The sequence below is a fragment of the Aquila chrysaetos genome, chromosome 4, assembly GCF_900496995.4.
Source record: "Aquila chrysaetos chrysaetos chromosome 4, bAquChr1.4, whole genome shotgun sequence".
In the NCBI taxonomy this organism is placed as follows: Eukaryota; Metazoa; Chordata; class Aves; order Accipitriformes; family Accipitridae; genus Aquila; species Aquila chrysaetos.
In genome coordinates, this window is record NC_044007.1 from 24,875,891 (window position 1) to 24,898,148 (window position 22,258).

The window sequence follows — 22,258 nt, forward strand, 5'->3', positions numbered from 1 at the left end:
AACTAAAAGCTTGAATTATCTCTTTTTTAATTGTACAATAAATTATAGAACTTACTGTTCTATTCTTCATTTATACAGTATGGTGGGAAAGCTGGTGAGTGTACTGAAAAACTGTGGTTTGGGTCATTTACAGAGAAAATCCTGCCATGTCAGATTGATTGGACAGGAATTTGTCTATGTTTGTGCTTGGAAAACCAGCAAAAATGATTTCCGTAGTCTTGAGGAAACACCCTTTTATTATAGAGAAGTTTGTATACACAGATGCGATGTATTTACAACCAGCTTTCTCAAACAGATGACTGTTTAAAATCCTTCACAAATCTGTCAAGAATGAAAGAAAATGAAGCTCAGAAGCCCAGCCAGCCAGCCCAAACCCCAAATTCAGGTTAATTCCTGAAGATAACTGTAATGAGATAATAATACATGGAGTTATTCTGAAGGAAGCAATAGGACTGTGACAGAGATTGATGGATGGACCTCAGGATTGGTTCGGTCAGAAGCATTGCTTAGTTTGATCTCAGAGTAGATGAACCCTAAAGTAAAATTCCAACAAGAAGATGGGGACCTGCCTTTCCCCAGGTGTGTGTTAGAGACAGGCAGAACGAGTCTGGCCCTTCCTTCCCTGGCCTCTACAAGGACAGGTCACAGTGGCAACCTCTGTGAAAACAAGTTGTTGGTCCTGTGCTCCCCTGGAAAGCTCTTTTCCAGAAAAAGGCAGGAAAAGCTCCACTCTTCTTCAGTCTGCAGAATGGAGTCAATGCACTGAGGGTGAGAAAGGGTGTCCTCCTTAGGAAGAGTGTGGACTCATGTGCCAGCCCAGTCACAGGAGAGATGGCACCTTGGTTTCTTCTGGTGCCCCTCCAAAACTGTGCCTCAGCTCTGCACTGCCCTTTACCTGGGGTGGTGTGCAATGGCATCAGTCTAGCTTCAGCCTGTTCAATCACGCCAAATGCAGAGGAGACAACACAGGGGGAAACGGTGAGAGGTAGAGACACACATTATATTCCCTTTTCCTGTTCCTTTTCAATTAAAAGTAGAACCTTCATCAACAACAAAAAGTTACATGTGCAGGAGGCACTTCTCTGGGGAAGAAATAAATACCTCAGACAAGCATTCATGGATGGATGAGTCCCATGAGAAAGATTCTCAGCACAACCAGTTCAGTCATAAAAGGAATCTAAAATCCCCACGTTGATGTATACGAGAAACAAGCAAAACATATCTGCTAATGCTCGAGCAAGTTACATGCATAAGTTTCCCATAGGTTGGGAACATATATCTTAGAATCTGCATAATTTAGTTCACACTCAGCAGAACATTGCGATATTTACAGGCACATTCCAATGGGAAAATATTTGCACATTGAGTGCGAAAGACGCAGCTTTGTCATGTAACCATGGGACTTTAAAAGCAGGGATTTTGTGACCTCAAAATACTATCTGTGAAGTTGCTGGGGAGGAAAAAAGTGTGTAGGCAGGCAAAGAAAATTACCAGAAGTTGGTAAGAACTCTTTTTTTTGAGCGTAAGAATGGTTGCGGGCTGGGATGAAGTGAGTCCATGTAGACTGCAGGTTCTGGCTTGTTACACATCACAGAGTGCTTTGTCTACTCTCATTTCCCACACTTATTCTTCCTGATTAAGTTTGTTTCCCATTAGCCAGGTTGATGAGAATGGTGTGTAAGACTCATTCTTCTTCTTGCAATCATAATCCTTCATAGCATAACAACTTAATAAATTCTTGCAGAACAGGAATGAAGTGGAATGCCACTTTTTTGGACTTGATCTGTATTCTGAAGGTGAAAGTGGGCATCTGACAAACACATTTGTAATGCTTTGGAAGTTTTACAAATAAAAAAAAGAAAGTCACACTCTGAACCTGACTGAGAATGCAAAGTTCTATGTTCTCTATCACTGCATGTCAGACATGGTGGGAAAAGCTATTCAGTGACTACTGTAACCTTAGCGCTACCCAGAATTGTTCTGAAACTAGTTCACTAGTTTCTGAAACACTACTGTAGTTGCAGCAAATTATTAAAACTATCTACAGAATTTTAATCATACAATTTAGTTTCAATATGTCAGCAAAACAGCAAAGTGTAACCCATAGGGGTTATATCCTGGAAGTGAAATTATCAAACTATTGCTCCAATGTCAGAAAAGTAAAGCTATCCTCCCTAGGTACACAGCACTCTCTCACTCATGCTGACACATAAGGTGGTGGTGGATCTTTAGCAGCTCCGTTCACAGGATCATCATACGGTGGCAACAGGACCTGCAGGAAAGGAAAAAAAGGTTATATTTTTTAAAAAGAAGCCAGCTGATAAAATTTATGGAAAAGAAAACCCTTAAGGACTTATCCTAAAAAAATAAGAAAAAAGAGTAAATTAGTAGCAGGAGCAGAATAGTTAGAAAATGAAACAGTATTAGCTTGAGGTTCCTCATTTTCAATTTGTGTGCCTGTTTTTATTATGAAGGAAAACATGATTTCTTCTCATTTCTTATTGACTCCAGTGACAGCTTGATTTCAGCCAAAAAGCATTCATTGCTGGTACCTGAATTGGTTCAATTTGGCAGTGACAGTAGCTGCTTATTCTGCAGCTCTCCTCTGTCAATAGCACTTAAACCGTGTCTCCTGGAGGAGTGCTCAAACTGCTAAGCCAGAGTGAGAAAAGTCCCAAAAATCTCTCTTTCTGAGGTGTCCCTAGAAGAGCTAATAATTATTTTGTGGTGGGAAGAAAGCAAGCAAATGGAGTACAAATTACCCAATGTCTAAATAAATCTCCAGTTTTGTCCTTCTGGGGCACTCAGCAGTGAGAAGGAAGAGCTATGTTCCCATAAGCCCTTCAGTGAATACTCAAACATCTGATCGAAATTAAGACAGCTTTAATCATATATCATCCCCATTCATAGGAGTCCAGGCAGCTTCCTAGGACACGGGAGATGCAAGTTCAGGCCACACAGGGCAGAGGAGGGATTTGAACCAAGATTTCTACTTCTTTAGGCAAGCATGCTAGTTATCATGCAATTTTTAATGGCACCAGCACTGACATTAATTAACTTGTATGTGAAAAGGCAAAGGAGCACTTGCTCTGTGAATCTCAGCAGGGACTGAGGATAAAATAGATGTCTGAATGAAGAATGAGTGCACATTCCCTAAAATATCTCAATATCGTGTAAGAATATCAGTTGTAGTGCACTGGGAGAGATACTTTACGCAGCCAAAGATCAATTATTCATGATGGAACTTCCAGATTTATCAGCATCACTTCTTGGTCATTAAAGAGCACATAAAGTTGATTGTCTAAACATACATTGGGAAAATCCTGATCTCAATAAAGTCAATGGAAATTTTTCCATGAGAGGATTTCACCAGTTCTTAAAGAAGTTGATAACCTGCCTTCTGCAAAGAAACATCTGTAATCATCCCTTTTGGACCCCATTCACAACATAACAAAATCAGTGGGAATCTTTCTATAGATTTAAATCAGCTCTGGATCAGGCTTTTGTAGGATGGTTCCAAGCATGATTCACATTATACTTATGTGAGTTTACAGACATGCATTGATGACCATGTGTTCAAGTACATCTGTGTACATGTTTGTTAGATTACAGAATGGCTACCTTGGCATCTTCAGCCCTTAATCAAAAAAGTTTCATTATTTAGAAAAGGAAATTGTCAGAGCCATCACTCTTTATTAATACCATATGTCTGAGCTTGTAAATGCAATATACTATGCACACACCCACTACATAATCTAAAAAACCCTTGTATTGAAAAACATTTAATAAATTATGTCAACTTTAAAGGGTGCAAACAGCTTATGGCAGACTACTTATCTAGTGAGATTAGGACAACATATAGAACTTCAAATAAATATTGTGATAAAAATAATGAATATATTTTGCAATGTAACCTCAGCAAATCACACCACTAAAGCACGTAAACTATGAAGAACACTACAGCTGAGATCCTCTCCCTAGTGCTGATCATTAGTTTAACAGGGTTTCTAGTAAAGTGCTTGTGTTACTAAAAAAGGTACTAGTTTCTCAGATGTACTGAGACATGTTCATTAGATGATTATGAAGCAATATAATTAGTAATTAAATCTGATCTACAGATGACTGAAAATGAATCAAGTTCACTTTGTGAAGATCTAGCTGTCTTATTGCACTCTTGTAATGCTAAGCTCCAAGCTGTGGTCCACTCCTTTCTGGTTCAGAGTCCATTTCATCAGTCATGATAGGAAATGACAGCAGATGCAGTCCAAAAAGCTGTCCATATTCCAGGTCTACGAGCTGATTAATAAAGGACAATACCTATTCCTGTGCTCTGATCCTCTTTTAGATCAATGTGTCCTAAGACTACTGTAGTTACATCGATATTATTACTTCAGCGTTGAAGTTACTGTCATTTGCAGTAGGTCTCCCGGAGGATTTACTGATATGAGTGAGTTTCTTCATTCCCTTCACTCCTGTATGAAACTAAATCTGTCTGGTAGGAGAACAGCCTCCTGGTGAGGTTTTTACCTCTTGGGAGGTGAGCACTCTGCTTTGCTCTATGGACCCAAAACTCGTACATGGGTCAACGGCCCCAAGGAACCTCAGAAGGTGCTTTCTCAGTTATCAACAGTTTAACAAGAAGTGAGGGGAGACAGGAATACCTATAGGAGCCATTTTGGAGAAGCCACTGGCTAAATCCTAAGGCATATGGATTTCTATAGGAGTATTCAAGGTATGTGGGGTATGAACTGGGGACACCACTAAAAAGGTTCAGAAATTTCACAAGAAAATATCTACAGTGGAGGGCTAAAGAGTATTTACCCAATGTCTGTGAGGTTTAGGGTCACTTTATTGCTGGAAAAGATTATTTGTCTGAACAGTTTTATCAGTGATGACTTTACAGGCTTACTTCCCACACATTTTTGTGTTTAAATATTTAAATATCCTGATCTTACATTCCCTGATATGAACAGAATAGTGATAAAAAGTAATGAGTGTAGAATGAGCAGAATTCAAAATTACTACCTTTGCCTAGCAGCATGTAAGTTAGACAAAGAAAATATGGACAGGATATTAAACAAAGGTTAAGATGAATGAATGTGATGGACAACACGTGGAAGAAAGCACTTGAAATTTGTGGAATACATGGCGCTGGCTGGGACCCCAAGTATCTCATGTCACTAGTATAGTAAAAGTCCTTTAAACTAATTTAACTGTTTTACTTTCAGTCAATGTGGTTTTGCCACTGTTACTTAATCATCTGTCAACTGTAAGTCTAAATAATCATCCTTCAGCTTCCATGACAGTTTGAATAACTCTTCAACCACTCTATAATTACAAATCTTGCAACTCTGCCTCTGTAAGACTACCTTTTAATTATTTTTGAACAAGAAAAGAGTTTCAGGCCATTACTTGCTCTTAATAATTTTTCCATCTTTTCTCAATTAAGTTTATTTTGGCAAAAGGAAGAAATATGATAAAACTTGAATTATTTCAGCTTTTAACTGTTTACACTTGAAATGGTTAACCATTTACAAAAAAATCTCAAGGAAAAACGAATTCCATTAGAATTTTAATCATTTAATTTATACCAAAGTAGCTGAGATGAAAATCTGGATCAGAGCAGTTTTCCCTTCTCTTGTGTTAATTTTAAATTTCAGCATGGTTTAATGGAAGCAGATAAGTGCCTTGGACATAAAACAGAATAGTTACTCAGGCAGTACATTATGCTCTCCAGAGACATAAAATGGAAGCCAGTCACTGAGCCAAAGGGTGAATTCAGAAACTGGAAAAATAGAAACTCACTATTCGGTCTTATCTAAGAACCTGATTAGAATGGATGCAGTCTAAAATAATTAATGACGACAAAAATATAGGCATATTTTAGGTCCATGGTATCCCCAAGGCAGAATATCCACTAGGACAACTGATACATTTTGCTTCCTAGGCACTACATCTGAACATTTCCTTGCTTCTTTGTTGTGAATTGAGAAAAATATATGTTAGCTCCCCTGGATGTTCAGGGACTAAAGTTTACAGAGTGTTGGAGATTGTCACTCACAAGTTTCTATAAAAAGAAAGTATGAAGAACCTTCATTTTTTTGAACTCAGTGATTGCTGTGAAAAGAAGTTCTGGCTTTTTATCAGTAGACCAGCAAGCAAGTTTGGAAGATTACATGGTTGCAGGGTTCAGTCCTATAGGATGCCTAAAATCCAAAGGACAGAAGCTCCTAACTTCTTTCACAACCCCTATAACTGTATTTAAGAACCATGTGGCATTTTAACATCATCCTTTAATATGCAGCCAGAGGAGGAGGTGACATTACTCGCTGTTTGTATAGTTATCTGGTGATAAAAGCATTGCACAGAGACTCTGAGATCAAAGATCTAGGGGGTCCCGAACCAAGAGGGTTCAAACCCACAGCTCCTATCTGCCATATGAATCTTCCAGACACAAGGTTTTCAGTTAGGTTGGAATGACCATTTTCCACCCTCCTGTTGTCACAGTGAAGCCAAGTATGCAAGAATCCATGGGGAAAGAAAGAAAACAGGAGAAAGTGTGGCTATGTAACCCCATGGTTAGGGTGCTTAAGTGGGACAGGGAGTCTTGGGTGCTGGGCTTTGATCCCAATACCATTTAAGCATTTTGTGATAAGCAGTCTTGTTGTATAATATGCAGAAATAATCCAGAACTGACCCATAAGAAATCCTGGTCCTGACTTAGCTGGTGTCATCCAAGTGGTTTGGATAATTGTATTGCATAAGCATCTCTCTATTATAAAGCACATGATACAGGATGACCTTCTCTGGAAGAAATAATTACCATAAAAGCTTGCCAATGGCTATAACATATGCAGTTAATATAAGCATATGTCATTTCTTATTTTTTACATCCTGGTTAATCTGGTTTTGGAGAATAGGTTTTTAAAGACATTGCTAAGAAATATGCCTAAGAAGAAACTCAGGCAAATATTTGTATATTCAAACAGTTTGGAATTAATCTTGGACCAAAGGTGGTTTTGGGGGGCGGAATTGCATAATTTCAATAATCACTCCGTATTTTTGCAGCTGATTCCACAGTTACCTGAACTTCCAGTAGAAAATTTTCTTTCTTCAGCATATGTACAAGTTTCCTCATATTGCTGCATTTATTCCTGTTTGAACTCAAGCTCTTAGATCTATTTGGTGTCTAGTACATTTCTAGAGGAGAAAATGTGCTTAGTCCTGTATGAGTAAACTTAAATATTTGATTAACTGATTATTTCTGCATTCTTCAGAGTCTCACCCAAAACTCACTGAACTAAATAGAACAGCATTTTGGCTGGCAGCTGTATGAAACTTCTGTGAGTTCCTATGGCAAAATACCTTTTTGATGTCTTGTTAGAAACAAACATTGTTAGAGACAGCTCTAGCACTTTTCTCTAACACCTTCTAGAACAGAAATGCACTTAATAATGCCAAAAAAGTTATAGATTAAAAATGTCTATAGTAAGTGCTGATGGTTGTAGTGAGCATTTGGGATGTTTTCTCAAACTTTAGCTTTTCAATAAAAACTCGTCTTTTATGCTGAAGGACTTCACATTGCATCAATACACAGTGTATAGACAGGGACAGGTGACAATGAGTAATTGAGTGGAATTAGGGTCATCACTACTGCAATTTAATACTGGTCCTGTCGCTGACCTTTTGAGTTTTCACAAATTGTTTGACTTTGCCTTAGAAAGGTCTCCCATTTGTAAAACAGGCGTATTATCTGAAACATCTTAAAAGGTGTTGGAAACCTTAAGACAGATTTAAAAGTCTCTTGGATGAAACTTGCACATGACTGTATGAGACAGGGACTAAATTGTGGAAATATTTACAAACTAAATATATATTTGCAGAAATTTCAGCCTATGCCTGGAAATGTTTACCCCAACCTCTTCACCACAGCTAAGTGTGCATTATGTATCATTCTTCTGCAGAAGTGAACTTTACATTTCAGGCACCCAAACCGCTACCAGGAATCCTTATGGGAGGCTCCTGTGAATACGCGGGGAGGAAAAGGAGAGAGGGCAAAAGGAGCCTTTTCTTTCACACAGCTCGCATAAAAAGTGTCAGTGGGTTCAGGCCTTTTTCTCTGTTTATTTGAAAAGGGAGGGAGTGTAACCACAAAGTGAATAGTGGTAGGCAGATGGTGAGCGTATGCCACAGTCAGTGCTGGACCGTTTCACAGCTAAAAGTGCTGAACCACAGGAATTTCCTCATCAGGGAGCCTCTGTCCAACGTGCAGCCCCTGGCCTGGTGATGGGACGAACACTGACACAGCTGCAGGCTGAAATACAGTCACCGCATGCCTTTCCTAATTCAGGATAAATTTTCTCTTCAATGTAGCACAGGGCTGATGCATCATGTTCAGAGACAACTGAATTGAAAGATGAGGTTTTAAGCAGCACATGCCTAGTTGCACCAGTCCTCTACTCCGGGTTCATTTCATCTCAGTGATTCCAGCCCAACACCGACCACAAACTTGTTACAGTCTTGATACCATTGCGCAGTTTGGAGAGGGTTTAATGGTATGTAATCTCATTTACTGACTTCATGTTTACTTCCCTGCTCTCCTGTCATTCACCCAGCCAAGAGGAGTGGAATTTCCTCCCACAGCTGCGGTGCTTTGAGGAGCCATCAACTGCAACCTAAACCATGTTCAGCTGCAGTGAAGCAAGCAGTGAGCTACAAAGAGCTCTAGAGGGGAGGCTGCCGACGTGACCACCTGTCCAGTTCAAGATAGTCCCAACAGCCCTTGTGTACTGTTGGGTTCTTGACTACGCAAATATTATGAAGATCACCTGGGGAAAACAGATTTCTGTGTGTATAAACAGCTATAGCTGGCTGATTGCTTCACTCCGTACGCAGGAAAGGCTGAGAATAATTCTCTCTTTGCAATGTTTTCCTGTCAAGTTTGACAATGTTGTTTTCTTCTGAGAAGTCTGAGACTACAGAGGAAAATGTAAAATTAAGATGTATTTTTTGCTTAAAATTTTCAGAAATCCAGATCTTCTCGGTAGAGCTCTGTTTTGGAGGCTCAATGCACCAAGTGGCAGCTATTTCATTTTGTGCTATGTATGACAATGAGCACTGGGCTATATGTAAATATCACTGATTATATAATTAATTTTGTATTTTATTTTAAAGGAAATAAGACCACCAATGTAGCACATTTTTTATTTCCTGTACAAAATTTACTGGAAGTTACTATATATACTGATTTTATTGAGGCAGACTCTTCAAAAGTTTCTAATGTTTCTGTACGCAGGGTGGGAAGAAGTAGTGTTTATCAAGAGTTTCTGAAGAAAAGTGTTTTTTCTATAACGGGTGCTGAAGAGTTTTTAAGCCCTAGGCTTTTCAGATGTCTCAGAAGTGAGTCACCCAAGGTCTTCTGTTACTTTTAAAAATCCAGTTCATAAACTGCACCTTTGGGCCATCTGATCTGGTCATCTCCGAGGTAACTTCAGAAAAGTAGGTGATATTTGGCCCTGAAGAACAGTAGATCATGCACACTCAGATTCTCAAGGGAGAGAGATTGACTGAAACAGTTAGGAAGTATTAAAATTAAATCCATTGAGAATTCAGAGTTTTCTCTTTAACCCCTTAACATGAAGGCACACTTTACACTGACTGTATGAAAAGACTTCAGGAGAAGAGGGAGCTTTTTCCTAGCAGTGAAGAAACAGGAATAATAATAATAATAATAATTCTGTAGTGAGAAGCAGTCAAATGTTGCATACAAGATAAGCACTGGAGAAAGAAGTAGGGATTAGCTTTCATCACGCTGCAGCTAAGCACATGCATGTAGGGACAGCTCTACTGGATCAGGTGAAATGTCCATCCAGATCACAGCAATCAGTGATGGAAGATGAAGAAAGAAAAGTGCAAGACAGAACAATAAAAGAAATTAAGAAAGAGCAGTGCAAGCATATATAGTCACGACTTGCCCAGAATGTTCTCCAAACTGTCAGAAATTTGAATGTCAAGGACTTGCTGAATTACTGGTCATGTCTTACAGGAATTTTTCTTCCACTGATTTTTCTAGCCTGTGTTTGAACCCATGTTGACTTTTAGCACCTGCAGTGTGCCATGGTAAGCAGTTCCACAGCTAATCTAGGTGTTAGGTGAAGAAATAGCTTCTTTGGTTTACTATGAAACCTGCCACTAGCTATTTCACTGAATGTCCCCTAGTTCTTTTGCTAAGGCAGTGAGCAGTTGTTCCTCCTTTACCTCCTCTGCCACCCATGATTTTAAAGACCTCTATCATGTTCTCTCTTGTTCTGTCACTCTTTCATCCCACTAAGGATCCTTGCTCCCCTACAGTGCAGTCCACAGTTAATTTCTTCATACTAAGAAACTCATTTGACAGTTTTGGGTCCAGGGTGAAGAAAGAGCTCCAAGACCAGGCATGTGAAGAAGCATTACAGTCAGGAGGGTGCTGAGGAGGGAGCTGACCTCCGTCTGGACGAAGCTTCCTTTGTGCTCAGGAGAGTGGCAGGGACTTTCACCCGCCTGACCTGTGTTACGTGTTCTTCCAGATGAGATCAACTGCCCTTTAGAAGCAATTCTTATCAATAAATGCTTATAAATAATCTGCTTCAGAGGTGGCTGTTTACAATGTAAATGGCTGCTCTGGTCAAATGAGTCCAGTCAAAGCAACTGTTGCTGAGGAAGTCAGAGAGTAATGTTTACGAAAAACCTTTCTCATCTTTCTTTTTCTCCATCCCCTGTCATCAGATAAAAAAGCCCTGGGTATAGGGCCAAAGCTTCATATCCGAGCCAAATCATATTTAATATAAAAGAAGAAATGTTTTACTTAATGCACAGATGCTTTTGCATGAAAAGTTTGTCCAAAACGTGCTAGTTAATTACTATTTAAGGGTTTCATGATATGTTGTTTGTCAAATAAATCCCAAGAAACCTTCTTCTCAACATGGACAGGAAGTATTTTCATGTTTATATGTATGCATTTCCTTTAGAAACCACACTAGAATGATTACAGATGGTGTAACTGGAAGCAGAATAGCTCAGAGGTAATTTATAACCCCATTCAGTGAAGAAGTAGGCCTCAATGCTGCAAAATCATCTGTGCAAAGTTAGAGTTGGTGTATTTTGCTTTCCTGTGACAAAACTGCTTGTTTATTCCAAGCCACCAGCTCTCCAAGACACTATTTAAGAAACTTTACACGAGTTTATGGATTTCTGTAATGAAGCAGCACAATGTTTTCAGCACTCCAGATAGAGGAATAAATGTATATATTACTAAGACACAACAATATTTAGGGACAGATTGTGATTACCCTTGCGTGGGAAGAAATTTGGATTCAGGAGACTATTGGTTTTTTTCCATCATGTGCAACCTCATAAAAGTCATCCAGAATAATGGTGTAATTACCCCCTCCGTTCAAAGGCATGGAGAGATAGTCCACCTCAGGCCACAGAAGTCTTTCCTACATCTTGGCCAGCCTTCTACTGCTGCATCTCTAGTTGCGCATCGTGATTTTGTATGGACAGAACATATTTATTTTTTTCAATTTTTCCTTAATGAACATTTGCTGGATAGGCACATGCTTTCTCCGGGGGTACTTGCCTGCATGTCATCAGTACTGAAGACTTGAGTATACTTTGACTCTGTGTAACAAATGGTTGATGTGTTGTCCTGAGTGCAGAGACTGTAACAGAGCACTAATATTTCAATGGACTTTTTAATTACTAACCTGCACCTCTTTCTAACCTTATCTATCTCCTCTTACAATTACATCGTGTATCCCACTCAAGAGTTAATAAGACAGGAACCTAGGAATAGCTCACATGGGGCAGCCAAATTGTATGAGAGGACTGGTCATCTCCCAACAGCGTGGTTATCATCACAGCCATGCTTGCATTACAGATATTGCTGGAAAGGCTTCTGTCTTATCTTCATCTCACCAGATGGACCGTTTCTCCCTGTCTGTATGCCTAGGGACGTGGGATGACCCGATGTCAGTCTTTGGGCACCACAACAGAGAGATGGGCCAGTTGTAAAGTTTGGAGGTAGGTTTTGAAGTCTCATTATAACTTTTGGGAGCAGTAAGGTCTGGGATTTTGAGATGACCAACCTCTAGTTCTGTCTTCTGTACATATTTTTCACTAATTTTTGTTTTTATACAAACACATTCTTTTGGTATCGCTATTAAAAAGTAAGTCATAATATTGCCATATAAAATCCAGCTTTTCTTGCCCAGCGTATTTAGGCATTTCCTAGTGAATGCTGAAGGGAAGCCTTTGCTTATAACCAAATTATTAAAATACTGTGTTAAAACTACAAAGGACTAGTGTCATGAAAGGTGATGAACTGACAGCTTGAGGGAAAAGTCTTATGTTTATATAAAAATCCATTAATGTTAGTAAATCACATCTGTAAAGCACCTGTCAACCAGAAACTCCCACAAACTTTTGCAGATCTTCTAAATTTGGTACATGAATGCCCACTCAGCCTTGTTTTTTCTGAAGTTGAGTGTTTGTCACAGAGTTTGTTTAAAACAGACCTCGCTTTCTTCACTGCTCGTAAGAAGAGAACCAAAACCACAAGTGCTGTGCAGTTCAGGACAGACCACAGCAGACAGTCCTGTGTCCATAAAGAGTCCCGAGGGACGCTTGGGAAGAGCGCGGTTGCTCTATGGGAGTTAAAGTGAATTGGAATCAGACTGAAGGAATGGTCCAGAAATCACCAGAAGCCATTAAGAACCGCAGGAAGCCAGACCTCTCACACCCTCAGCAAAACAACCGCAGCTGGGTGCTCCTCCCTGGCAGGGAGCTGAGCATCGCTTTCACGCAGTCTCCGAGAGAACAATGCCATCTACTGAACCACCAGGCTCCCTCCCACCTAACTGATGGCTGATATTCTTTCTGCATCTGCACAGTTTGTGGTGTTGGGTAAGTTTCAGCAGAGAGGCTCGGAGCCGGGGGGACTGGGATGTGTGAGGAGTTCCTCCTCCGCTTGGCAAAGGCCAGGCTTGCACTCTGCAAGGGGATGCGATGCAAAGATACTGGATGAGCTAGTGCTGGAGCTGAAGGCAGGACCGCCTCTGGGAAGAGCAGCTCTGCAGAAGGGCAGGGCTCCTAGCATGGTCCAACTGTATGGCTCTAAAGCCATAACGTGGCTAACTGCTGCTGTGACTTTGCCTCTTGCACCCTGCTGCATTTCCCTGTTTGAGCAACACCTGCCTGAGTGAATTCAGGCCTCCCTGTCCTTCGTTGCACAGTGTAACTACGACTTGAGCCTGACCTGGAAAATTCACACACGGCTCAGCTTCTACACCCATATATCCTTGGCAACAGGGATTTAAGTTGTCATCGGCTTTTGCCGCACTGATACATATCCTTGGAATTATACTGAAGACTTTGACTTGTTTTTTGAAGCCCACAATCCAGCAGCTGTCAGATGGTAATGAATCAAGCCCATTAGAAAAAAAGGGTCTGTAAAGAAACACTGCAAATTTATAAACACTCTGTTTTTTCCTACATTGCAACAGTCCCAATTAGTGGAACCAAAAATATTTGGAAGATTTAAATCCCCATTTCATGTCTTCTTTTTAATCTAATTATGAACACTGAGAACAGATTTGTCTATTTCTATTGCAAATCTCTTATGAATTGTCATGTATTAGAATAACTAGTATGTGAGCTGCAAACATAAATACAGTTTTTGTGTTTAAGATAAAAATCTACTGGGGAAAATAGATAAAGATGTATATTTTGATCTTGTAATTTAACTTGTAAGTAAATTTAATGACTGTAATGACAAGTTAAAATGTTTTGGAAATCTTATTTTTAAACTTAAGAGGGTATTTGCCCCAGACTGACACTGTTAATAGCCTGTTCCAAACAGCACAGCTGGCTTCTGAGAGCAGCTACCCAGTAATAGGTGAGACTTGTAACAAGAAGCGTGATTAGCAAATAGCACTAAGCAACAAACAGGCAGCATGAAGCAATTCAGACCACAGGGAATGCTGGATTTTAAGACAAAATCCTTCCATAAACAAGGAAGCAGTAGAAGAAAGAGCTGAGTATAGATCATAAGATGGGAAAGTTAAAAAGAAAGAAGAAAAAACAATCTCTTTGCTAAGATTAAAGGACAACTGATGAGGGATGGGACTTCACTGCAGGTAGAATATGAAATGCTGGAGCAGCTGAATAGCTGTTTGTTGGCAGATGCAGGCTGTCATGATACTTTTCTGCAACTCAAAATCAAACAGAAGAGGAGAAAATGCACGTTGCACATGCACACTAGCAAGATGTGAATGCTGGCATCCATGTGGAGCCTGAGCCCTTTGAAGATTCTCTGATTAAAGACATTGCTCTGGGAATGTTTATAAGCACAATTCTGCAAAAAACCCAGATCCAGCATTTAAAACACACTCCCAAGTCTCATGTAGACTATTGCATATGGTTACTAACTAATCACCCCCTTCAAGCACTGGGTAGTTCTGCTTATATCACTTTTTTCCTTGCCCCTGCTGCTGCTGCTTCTTCTTCTCTGCCTCCTGTTTTACCTGCTTTCCCTCTTGCAGGTTTTATCAGGCAGTTTCCACTAAGGAAGGTCAGACCTCCTTTGCCTGGACTCAGTTGGAGGCCCTGAGAAGGGCTCAGAGAGTGAGTCATGCCAGCGGTATTAATTTGTGGTGTTCGCTCACTTTAAAGTATGTTCATGGTTACTACTCACTGGAAAAAGATGCCTCTGATCTAGTGGCTCAGTAATAACATTATGCATACAAAATGACACACAAGATCAGCTACCTGATGAACATTGCCAAGTTGGTAGGATTTTTATGTCACATTATGGAAAATAAAAAAGCAGGATTTTTCTCCAAGTTGTCTTCTACTCTGACATATACCATCCTAAAACTGTCTCAGTAGCTGGAAATCATGGGTCCCAAAGCACCTACCAGAAACAAGAGCTCTTGTGCATGGTTTGTCTGCCTCTGGGCTCCACCTTATGCTTCAGTCTGTTTAACTGGCATGAGTCTAAGGGTCCTTCCCTCTGTCCATAGCCAAACTAATCACCTTCCACACATGTAGATGTCCTTGTTTTGGCTGGGATAGAGTTAATTTACTTTCTGCTAGCTGGTATAGTGTTATGTCTTGGATTCAGTATGAGAAGAATGTTGATAACACACTGATGTTTTCAGTTGTTGCTAAGTAGTGTTTATACCAAGTCAAGGATTTTTCACCTTCTCATGCCCAGCCAGCAAGAAGGCTGGAGGGGCACAAGAAGTTTGGAGGGGACACACCCAGGACAGCTGACCCAAACTGGACAAAGGCATATTCCATACCATGTGATGTCATGTCCAGTATATAAACTGGGGGGACTTGGCTGGGGGGGGAATCACTGCTCAGGAGCTAACTGGGCATCGGTCAGCGAGTGGTGAGCAATTGCACTGTGCATCACTTGTTTTGTATATTCCAATCCTTTTATTATTATTGTAATTTTTATTATTGTTATTATTATCATTATTAGTTTCTTCCTTTCTGTTCTATTGAACTGTTCTTATCTCAATCCACAAGTTTTACCTTTTTTTTCTGATTCTCTCCCCCATGCCACTGGGAGTGGGGGGAGTGAGTGAGCAGCTGCGTGGTGCTTAGTTGCTGGCTGGAGTTAAACCATGACAATAGAACAACACAATAACACAAAGAATGGCTCTTCCAACCTTACCAAAGAATATGGTTCCTCTGCTCAGAGGAATCATCCAGCAGGAATGAAAGACCTAACCTGCACTTCTCAAATAGGTCTCCTATTGCTTTGAGAAAGGGAGAGCAAACAGAAGTGTTGACAGATTAATTACAGGCTACTTAGTTGATGTCATGTCCACAGAAGGAATGTATCTGCATTGAAAAAACAAGTAACTTATTAACTGTTGTGGATAAATGTATGTCAGATAGGATCCACTGGAGAGATTTGATAAAGTATGTACGGATCTAAATCCCACTTTGAAGAGAGATTTATGGCTTTACATTTTATCCCCACTGGCAGCATGACCGGAGATGAAACTTCCATTGATTGGCTTCAGTGAGAGTTAAAAATAAACAAAATGAAATCCTCTGGCTGTCCAAGAGCACAAAGGAGCTATTCCTGCTCCAGAGAAGAAAATATCTAACTTTGGGTTATCTTCTGCACTTGTACGGTGGCAATTTTTCCAAACTGGATGAACATTTCCATGGTACTGCTGTCAGAGTTTAAATTAGTGTAGAAAATTAATCTTCACCCATAGTGTGCTTCAGCAGTTGGCAGGAAAAAGCAATCCCAGATTGGGAAAGTGGAAAAAATAATCTTCAGGTTAATATGGTTCACTGCGGGGGAGGCGCTTTACTGCTATGCCAAAATCTCCTACAGATAAGTCCAGAAACTGAGGGGAGAGAAGTATTGGAAAAACACTTACAGGAGGGAGATGATACCATATCCCCAAGTGACTCTGCTGAGACTGAGGTACACAGCTGGATCCCCAGGTCCTGGTGTTATCTGCCCTTGGAGCATAAGAGGGTCACATCTTCCCACCAACTGCGGAAGACCATTCCCCTGCCCAGCCCCAGCTGGCGCGCCAACCCCATAATGCAGTTTGTTCATGGACCCAAGCCAGGTACATTCATGTGGTGTCCAACTTCGATCAAGGGCCACAGAAGGAGGACCTCTCGCCTAACAGGGGCAGCAGGAATATCCCATTCACAGCCTGCAGTGGGGAGGATGTTCATTTGTTCCAGATGGCACACTGGCAAAAAGGATAGCTTAAACCACTTACACAGAGTGACAAAAATCAGATTATCTGGTAGCCAATAGCTGTACCTATCAGGTTAGTTACAGTTCAGATCTATGAGCATTATTTATAAGAACCAGTTTGATCGGAGGGAACTAACTGGAAACTTCTGTGCTGGGAATTTCCCCCACAGATCAGTCCATACTTCAGTTGTTCTCATGGCTTTTAGTGGTATGAAAATTAGATGGTTAGTAGGAAGGCAGAGGGACAGCTGAATTTTTTTTTTTTAAGTAAAGTATTACTGAATTGGGGGCTGATAACAGAGAGGGGTCTATAGAGAGGAACTCACGAGGAGCGTGAGAGAAGGTAAGGGAGTGCCAGCGACCAGCCTTGGTAGAGCAGTCCTGTATGGGGACAGAAAACACAAAAGCTCATCTCCTGGAAGGAAGTATCAGTAGGTTTCCACCACGTGACCAGCCAAGAAGAAGATGGATTAAGACTGCTGTTGAGACCTGTACACACTCATGTACATGAGTTTACAGAGTCATGATGGACTTGCTTTAGATAGAAATGGGGGAAACTAATTGTGAGACCCACCAAGGACTTCCTGAACACAGAGTCAAGAAACAAAGAACAAGAAGCAGGCTCACACAGCTGTGGTTAAGGAGTTATCCATTCTCCTAATCAAATCTGGATGTGATGTGTAAATGTGCTTACACACCTTACCAGTGCTAAATTAAGAAATGCAGTAAAACAAAAGATAATCTGGTTATTATTTTCAGAACAACTTTCTGGACTGGATAACCAATTATATACAATCACAGCTTCTTATTCTTTTGAACCATATCCTAGTGCTCTATATTAAAGAAGTTTCCTTCCTTCTTAGGAGAGAGACCTGTAATCCAAACATCTTAGAAGGGTTCACAGCTGCTGCGGCCAGCAAGTAACCATGGACCCTTCCCATCTCTTGTGCGACAGCATCCCAGCTAGCAAGGATTTGATTGTTCTTCTCGAGAAAAGCTCAGTCATTAATGTCATATTTCCATTTAAATTGAAACTCTTAGATATATTTTTCAAGGGTTCTGAGCAGGTAAACCAGGCAACTCCTAGTTCAAAAGTTAGAAGAGGGAAAATAATGATCTTTATGAAGGTATAAGTAAATTTGTATTTATCTGGCAATGGAAGATCCAAGAATTTGATTTTGCCAAGATATTAATAGACCAGAGATAAGAATAACTATTGTAGCTGACATGCCTTCTCTTACAACAGACAGAGGTGTCCCTTCAAAAAATTGCATACAACAATCATCAACTATTCCATACAACAATCACCATCTAATCATAACATGAATGCAATTGTTTACGGCTATCTAATTGTCTGTAATTAGAGTTATTAGAGGACAGGGGTTTACCCAATCTTTTTCCATTTTCAGTATAAATCCTGCAGGTATACTGAATTTTTAATTCAAGGATGAATTTATCGATGATTTGTTATTGAAGGCAGAGGTTTCTTTTTTTCCCCTGAGTGCCAATTATAATAGAAATAAGGTATACATTTCATTTTTAAGATATTTTTCAAAGACAGCTCTCCCCAAAAACTGTAAGACACAGTAATAAAATGTTTGTAGTAATAAATTTCTTAGCTTCATTGAAAATATTTATGTAACTGCAGAAAGATTTTGAATTTCTAATCACCCCGATACATAAACCAGATCTTTTAAGTTAGGCACTAAACTAACCCATACTCTAGCCCATATCTGAACTCCATTCTAAATGTCTTTTGTAATACAGTGTCTAGCACTTGCAAACCTAATAACTTAAAAAAAAATAATCTTGTGTGTGGAGTGTAGATGAGATGCATTAATTACTATGCAGTACAAGGGATATTAGCAGGTTAGCAGCTGGGATCTGATCTCTAGATTTTGGAATTGTTGGGGTATATTTAAAACTTGTTACTCTAAATTGTAGCTATTATGCCCAGTTCCATATTTAAGCTTAGATTTTCACTTCCATTTGTACAAATAGGTATTCTTTCAGCTAATGCTGATGATAAGCATATATAAAGAAAACATCCCTGAAGACAAGAATATGCCCTGCAGATATGACCTGCAGCTCTGCTGGAATTCAGGTAGCAGGTTTTATTCTAAAGATGACACATTTCTTTCAAAGCAGAGGGCAGAAATTGACTCACATTTTTTAAGAAAGTTGTAGTTTATAATTTAAAGGCATGCTGGCGTGAAGGAGCCTTGCTGAAAGAAGTTTCCCAGCATCAATAAAAATGAAAAAACTGTTTTAATACAACAGTGCACTTGAGTGTTGGGGGAATATTATACAATTCAACAGACAGCAGTGACCTATCACAGCAGTTCAAAATTTCATGAGGTTTCTTCAAGAGTCCTAAACTCTCAAAGGTCCTCAGCACTCAACTTTCAAAGTCCCATTCTTCTGCACTTCATTTTGAAACCATTTTTATCCAACTGCGATGAGCCTACTTTTTTACAGTCATGTGAAGAGGTGTTTTTGCTGATGTCTCTCAATGTAGACATAGAAAAAAAATCTTTTTGAGTCTGATTTGGGAGGGTGAAGGGAGGGAAGAACAATCTTCTGATTCACAGTGGAGGATGATGAGGATTTAACCCTACAGACTGTTGTTCCTTGCTGAAGCTCAGCAATGAGCAGAAGAAAGAAAGAGGCTGCTCAGGAGCTCATCAGCTCCTCCATCACATTGCTGAGTGCTCTGTGCTGGTGGGCATCCATGGAGCTTGTCAGGGAAGGGTGTGCAAAAGATGGAGACTGACTGTGTCACCTAGGGATGAAGGAGCTCATCCTGACTGGAGAGGAGCAGTCAGACATGGGTTTGAATGAGGATTGCCTCCATCCCAAATAAATAATTCAAAACCCAGGCTGTTAGTGACTCTCTCTCCTCCTGCCTCTCTGGCTGGCCCTGAGAAACTCTTCCCCAGCAGCATTGCTCCAGAGCCTTTCTGTACTCCTGAACAAGAATTTTTGGGTGAATTTTTTGGTCAGCTGATAGATTCCCAAACAGCTCTTTCTATAGGACCCGATCTAACATCATCTCATTGAACTTAGAAAGAATGAACAACAGATGCATCATACCTGAAAGCAAGAGATTCTGACCATATTCAAATTAAGGAGGTGTAAATATTGAGGGAAGAAGAGTCGTCCTATGGTCAGGGCACTAGTTAGGAAGGCACAGCCTTTCTCAAAACCTGCCTCTGCCATAGCTGTCTTGTAAGATCAAGATAAGCAAAGTTAAATTAAACTCTCAGTGCAAGAATATGTCATCTGCAAATGGGATAAAAGGGCTTCCTTTCCTCACAAAATACAAGTGCTTTAAAGATGAGGAGGCAGCTCAGAGCACTTAGGTAATTACTAAATACAAAAGTACTGCGAGGAGTTTTGGTAACCAGGCATCTCTGAAGACCAAAGTCTTTGCTTTGTAAAGACAGCAGTGGAGCAAGTGGTTTTAACGTAGCTTTTAAAAAGCTTTGGTAAGTTTAGTTTCCCAGATAATTCAGCCGACACTCTCACACCACAGAGCCTGCCAGTTCTGTGGGCTGTAGAGTTAGCAATGTTTGAAGCTGAGTTACAACCACACACAGGCTGAACAAAAGAGCTATCAAAATTATTTCACATAAAACTCCTGGTTTTATTCAACGTAGATTCCAGTAAGGAAAGTAGTAATACTTCTTAGCTTTCAATAAACCCATATTTTTATACTTAAATGCCAGCCCTGATCATAGTCCATAAAACTTCTTACGCTTTTCTTAAAGCTCCAGGTATTGAAGACAAATAACTATGCAAGAGTTACAACTTTCGTATAAAAGTAGTAATAGTTTTCTAAGTCCTTGCAGCTGCACAGGAATCACTCATTCTAATGGTTTAAAATTGATGGTCTAGTACCTCAGCGTGTGGAGACCACTCACAATTAGAAAAACTTGAGGAAGGCAATCCTGAAATTTTACCCTGATGATCCAAAGGACCAAGTTCATGCTGCTCTCATTCCATTAAATGATGTAAAGACCCTCATTACATAAGCCAGTGGAGTCACCCCAGGGACTGATTTGACACAGTGCCCTCAGTGTGTAGTTTGGGTGGAACCGAGCAGCTCCACGGAGATAACCGCTGCAAACAGTGTTAGCTCTTTCAAGGGACTCTTTCTTCTTGTATTCCTTCACTGCCTTCTGCAACAAGCAAGACATTGTTTAACAGTTGTGCCCCGCACATATGCATGTCAGCACTAAACTACTATAAAGTGAACTGACACCTTCCATTCTTTGAGGTTAAAATCTGTTTATTCATTTCTTTCATGTCAATCTTTGTTTCATTCTGTCTCCTTACTATTCAAAACCCATCATGCACTGGGAGATGAATCACTGAACTTTTGTTGCCTTTTAGCTCCTCTCTGTGAGTGTGTAAAGCAATACACCAGATGTTGAGTGTCCTAAATCACAGTTTCTACAGCTAAATCCACATTTCACTGCAGGTGTAGACCATGGCATCCCTGGGTCCTAATCAGTCACCTCCTCTGTCCAGATCATGACACAGCTGGAAAGCTCAGAACTGGGGTTAATTCCTGGGGCCACGGGGTAAACTATAGGTTATGCTTAACACAGATTCTTTAACAGATTATATGCATAAAATAAACCCAGTATTTTAGTAATAGATGTGATTTGTAATCACAGCACGCCAGTCTGTTGAATCTCAAGTCTAAACATAACCAACAGATGAGGACTCTCAAAGGAATTAAGATGGTTAACTAAGAAGTCAGAAATTAATATAAAATAAAGCTCTTAAATGCATAATACTAGACAAATATTTGCAATCTAACATCCTTACCGCAGTGTCATTGGTGGTAATGTACACCAACACATCCGAGTTGTTTCTGCTGTTAATGTATCGGTAACAGTTCCACACACAGCTTATCAAATAACCCTGCAAAGAAAAGAGATTTATTATTCTGTGCAGAAAATAAACCATACACATTTTTCTGTTAGGGCATTTCCATTCTTATATAAATGAGAATATGAGCCTGATTGATAGAAGCATGGGACAGTCACTTTCTGGTTGCAGTGACTGTAAGTACGTGTAGGGGCTCTGTGAGTAATCCAACACGGTTCCTCATACTGATAGAGTTGGGGTTGTTCAGTCTTGAGAAGAGAAGACTCCGGGAAGACCTTACTGTGGCCTTTATACACAGGGGGCTTATAAGAAAGATGGAGAGAGACTTTTTACCAAAGCCTGTAGTGACAGGACAAGGAGCAATGGTTTTAAACTGAAAGAGGATAGATTTAGATTGGACATAAAGAAGAAACTTCTTACAATGAGGGTGCTGAGGCACTGGAACAGTTTGCCCAGAGAAATTGCGGATGCCCCATCCCTGGAAGTGTTCAAAGTCGGGTTGGACAGGGCTTTGAGCATCCTGGTCTAGTGAAAGACGTCCCTGCCCACAGCAGGGGGTTGGACTAGATGACCATTCAA

General features: G+C 40.1%; 1 protein-coding gene across 1 annotated transcript in view; it reads right to left on the minus strand.

Annotated features, from left to right (window-relative positions):
* Window positions 1-218: 218 nt before the first annotated feature.
* LAPTM4B (lysosomal protein transmembrane 4 beta) overlaps window positions 219-22,258 on the minus strand; it is a 62,898-nt gene continuing 40,858 nt past the window's right edge. The window contains exons 6-7 of the mRNA XM_030012839.2: window positions 21,617-21,712; window positions 219-2,272 (exon numbers count right to left, since the gene is read on the minus strand). Coding sequence (XP_029868699.1) covers window positions 2,198-2,272; window positions 21,617-21,712 — 171 coding nt within the window. The 3' untranslated portion in view covers window positions 219-2,197. The remainder of the gene's footprint in view (window positions 2,273-21,616; window positions 21,713-22,258) is intronic.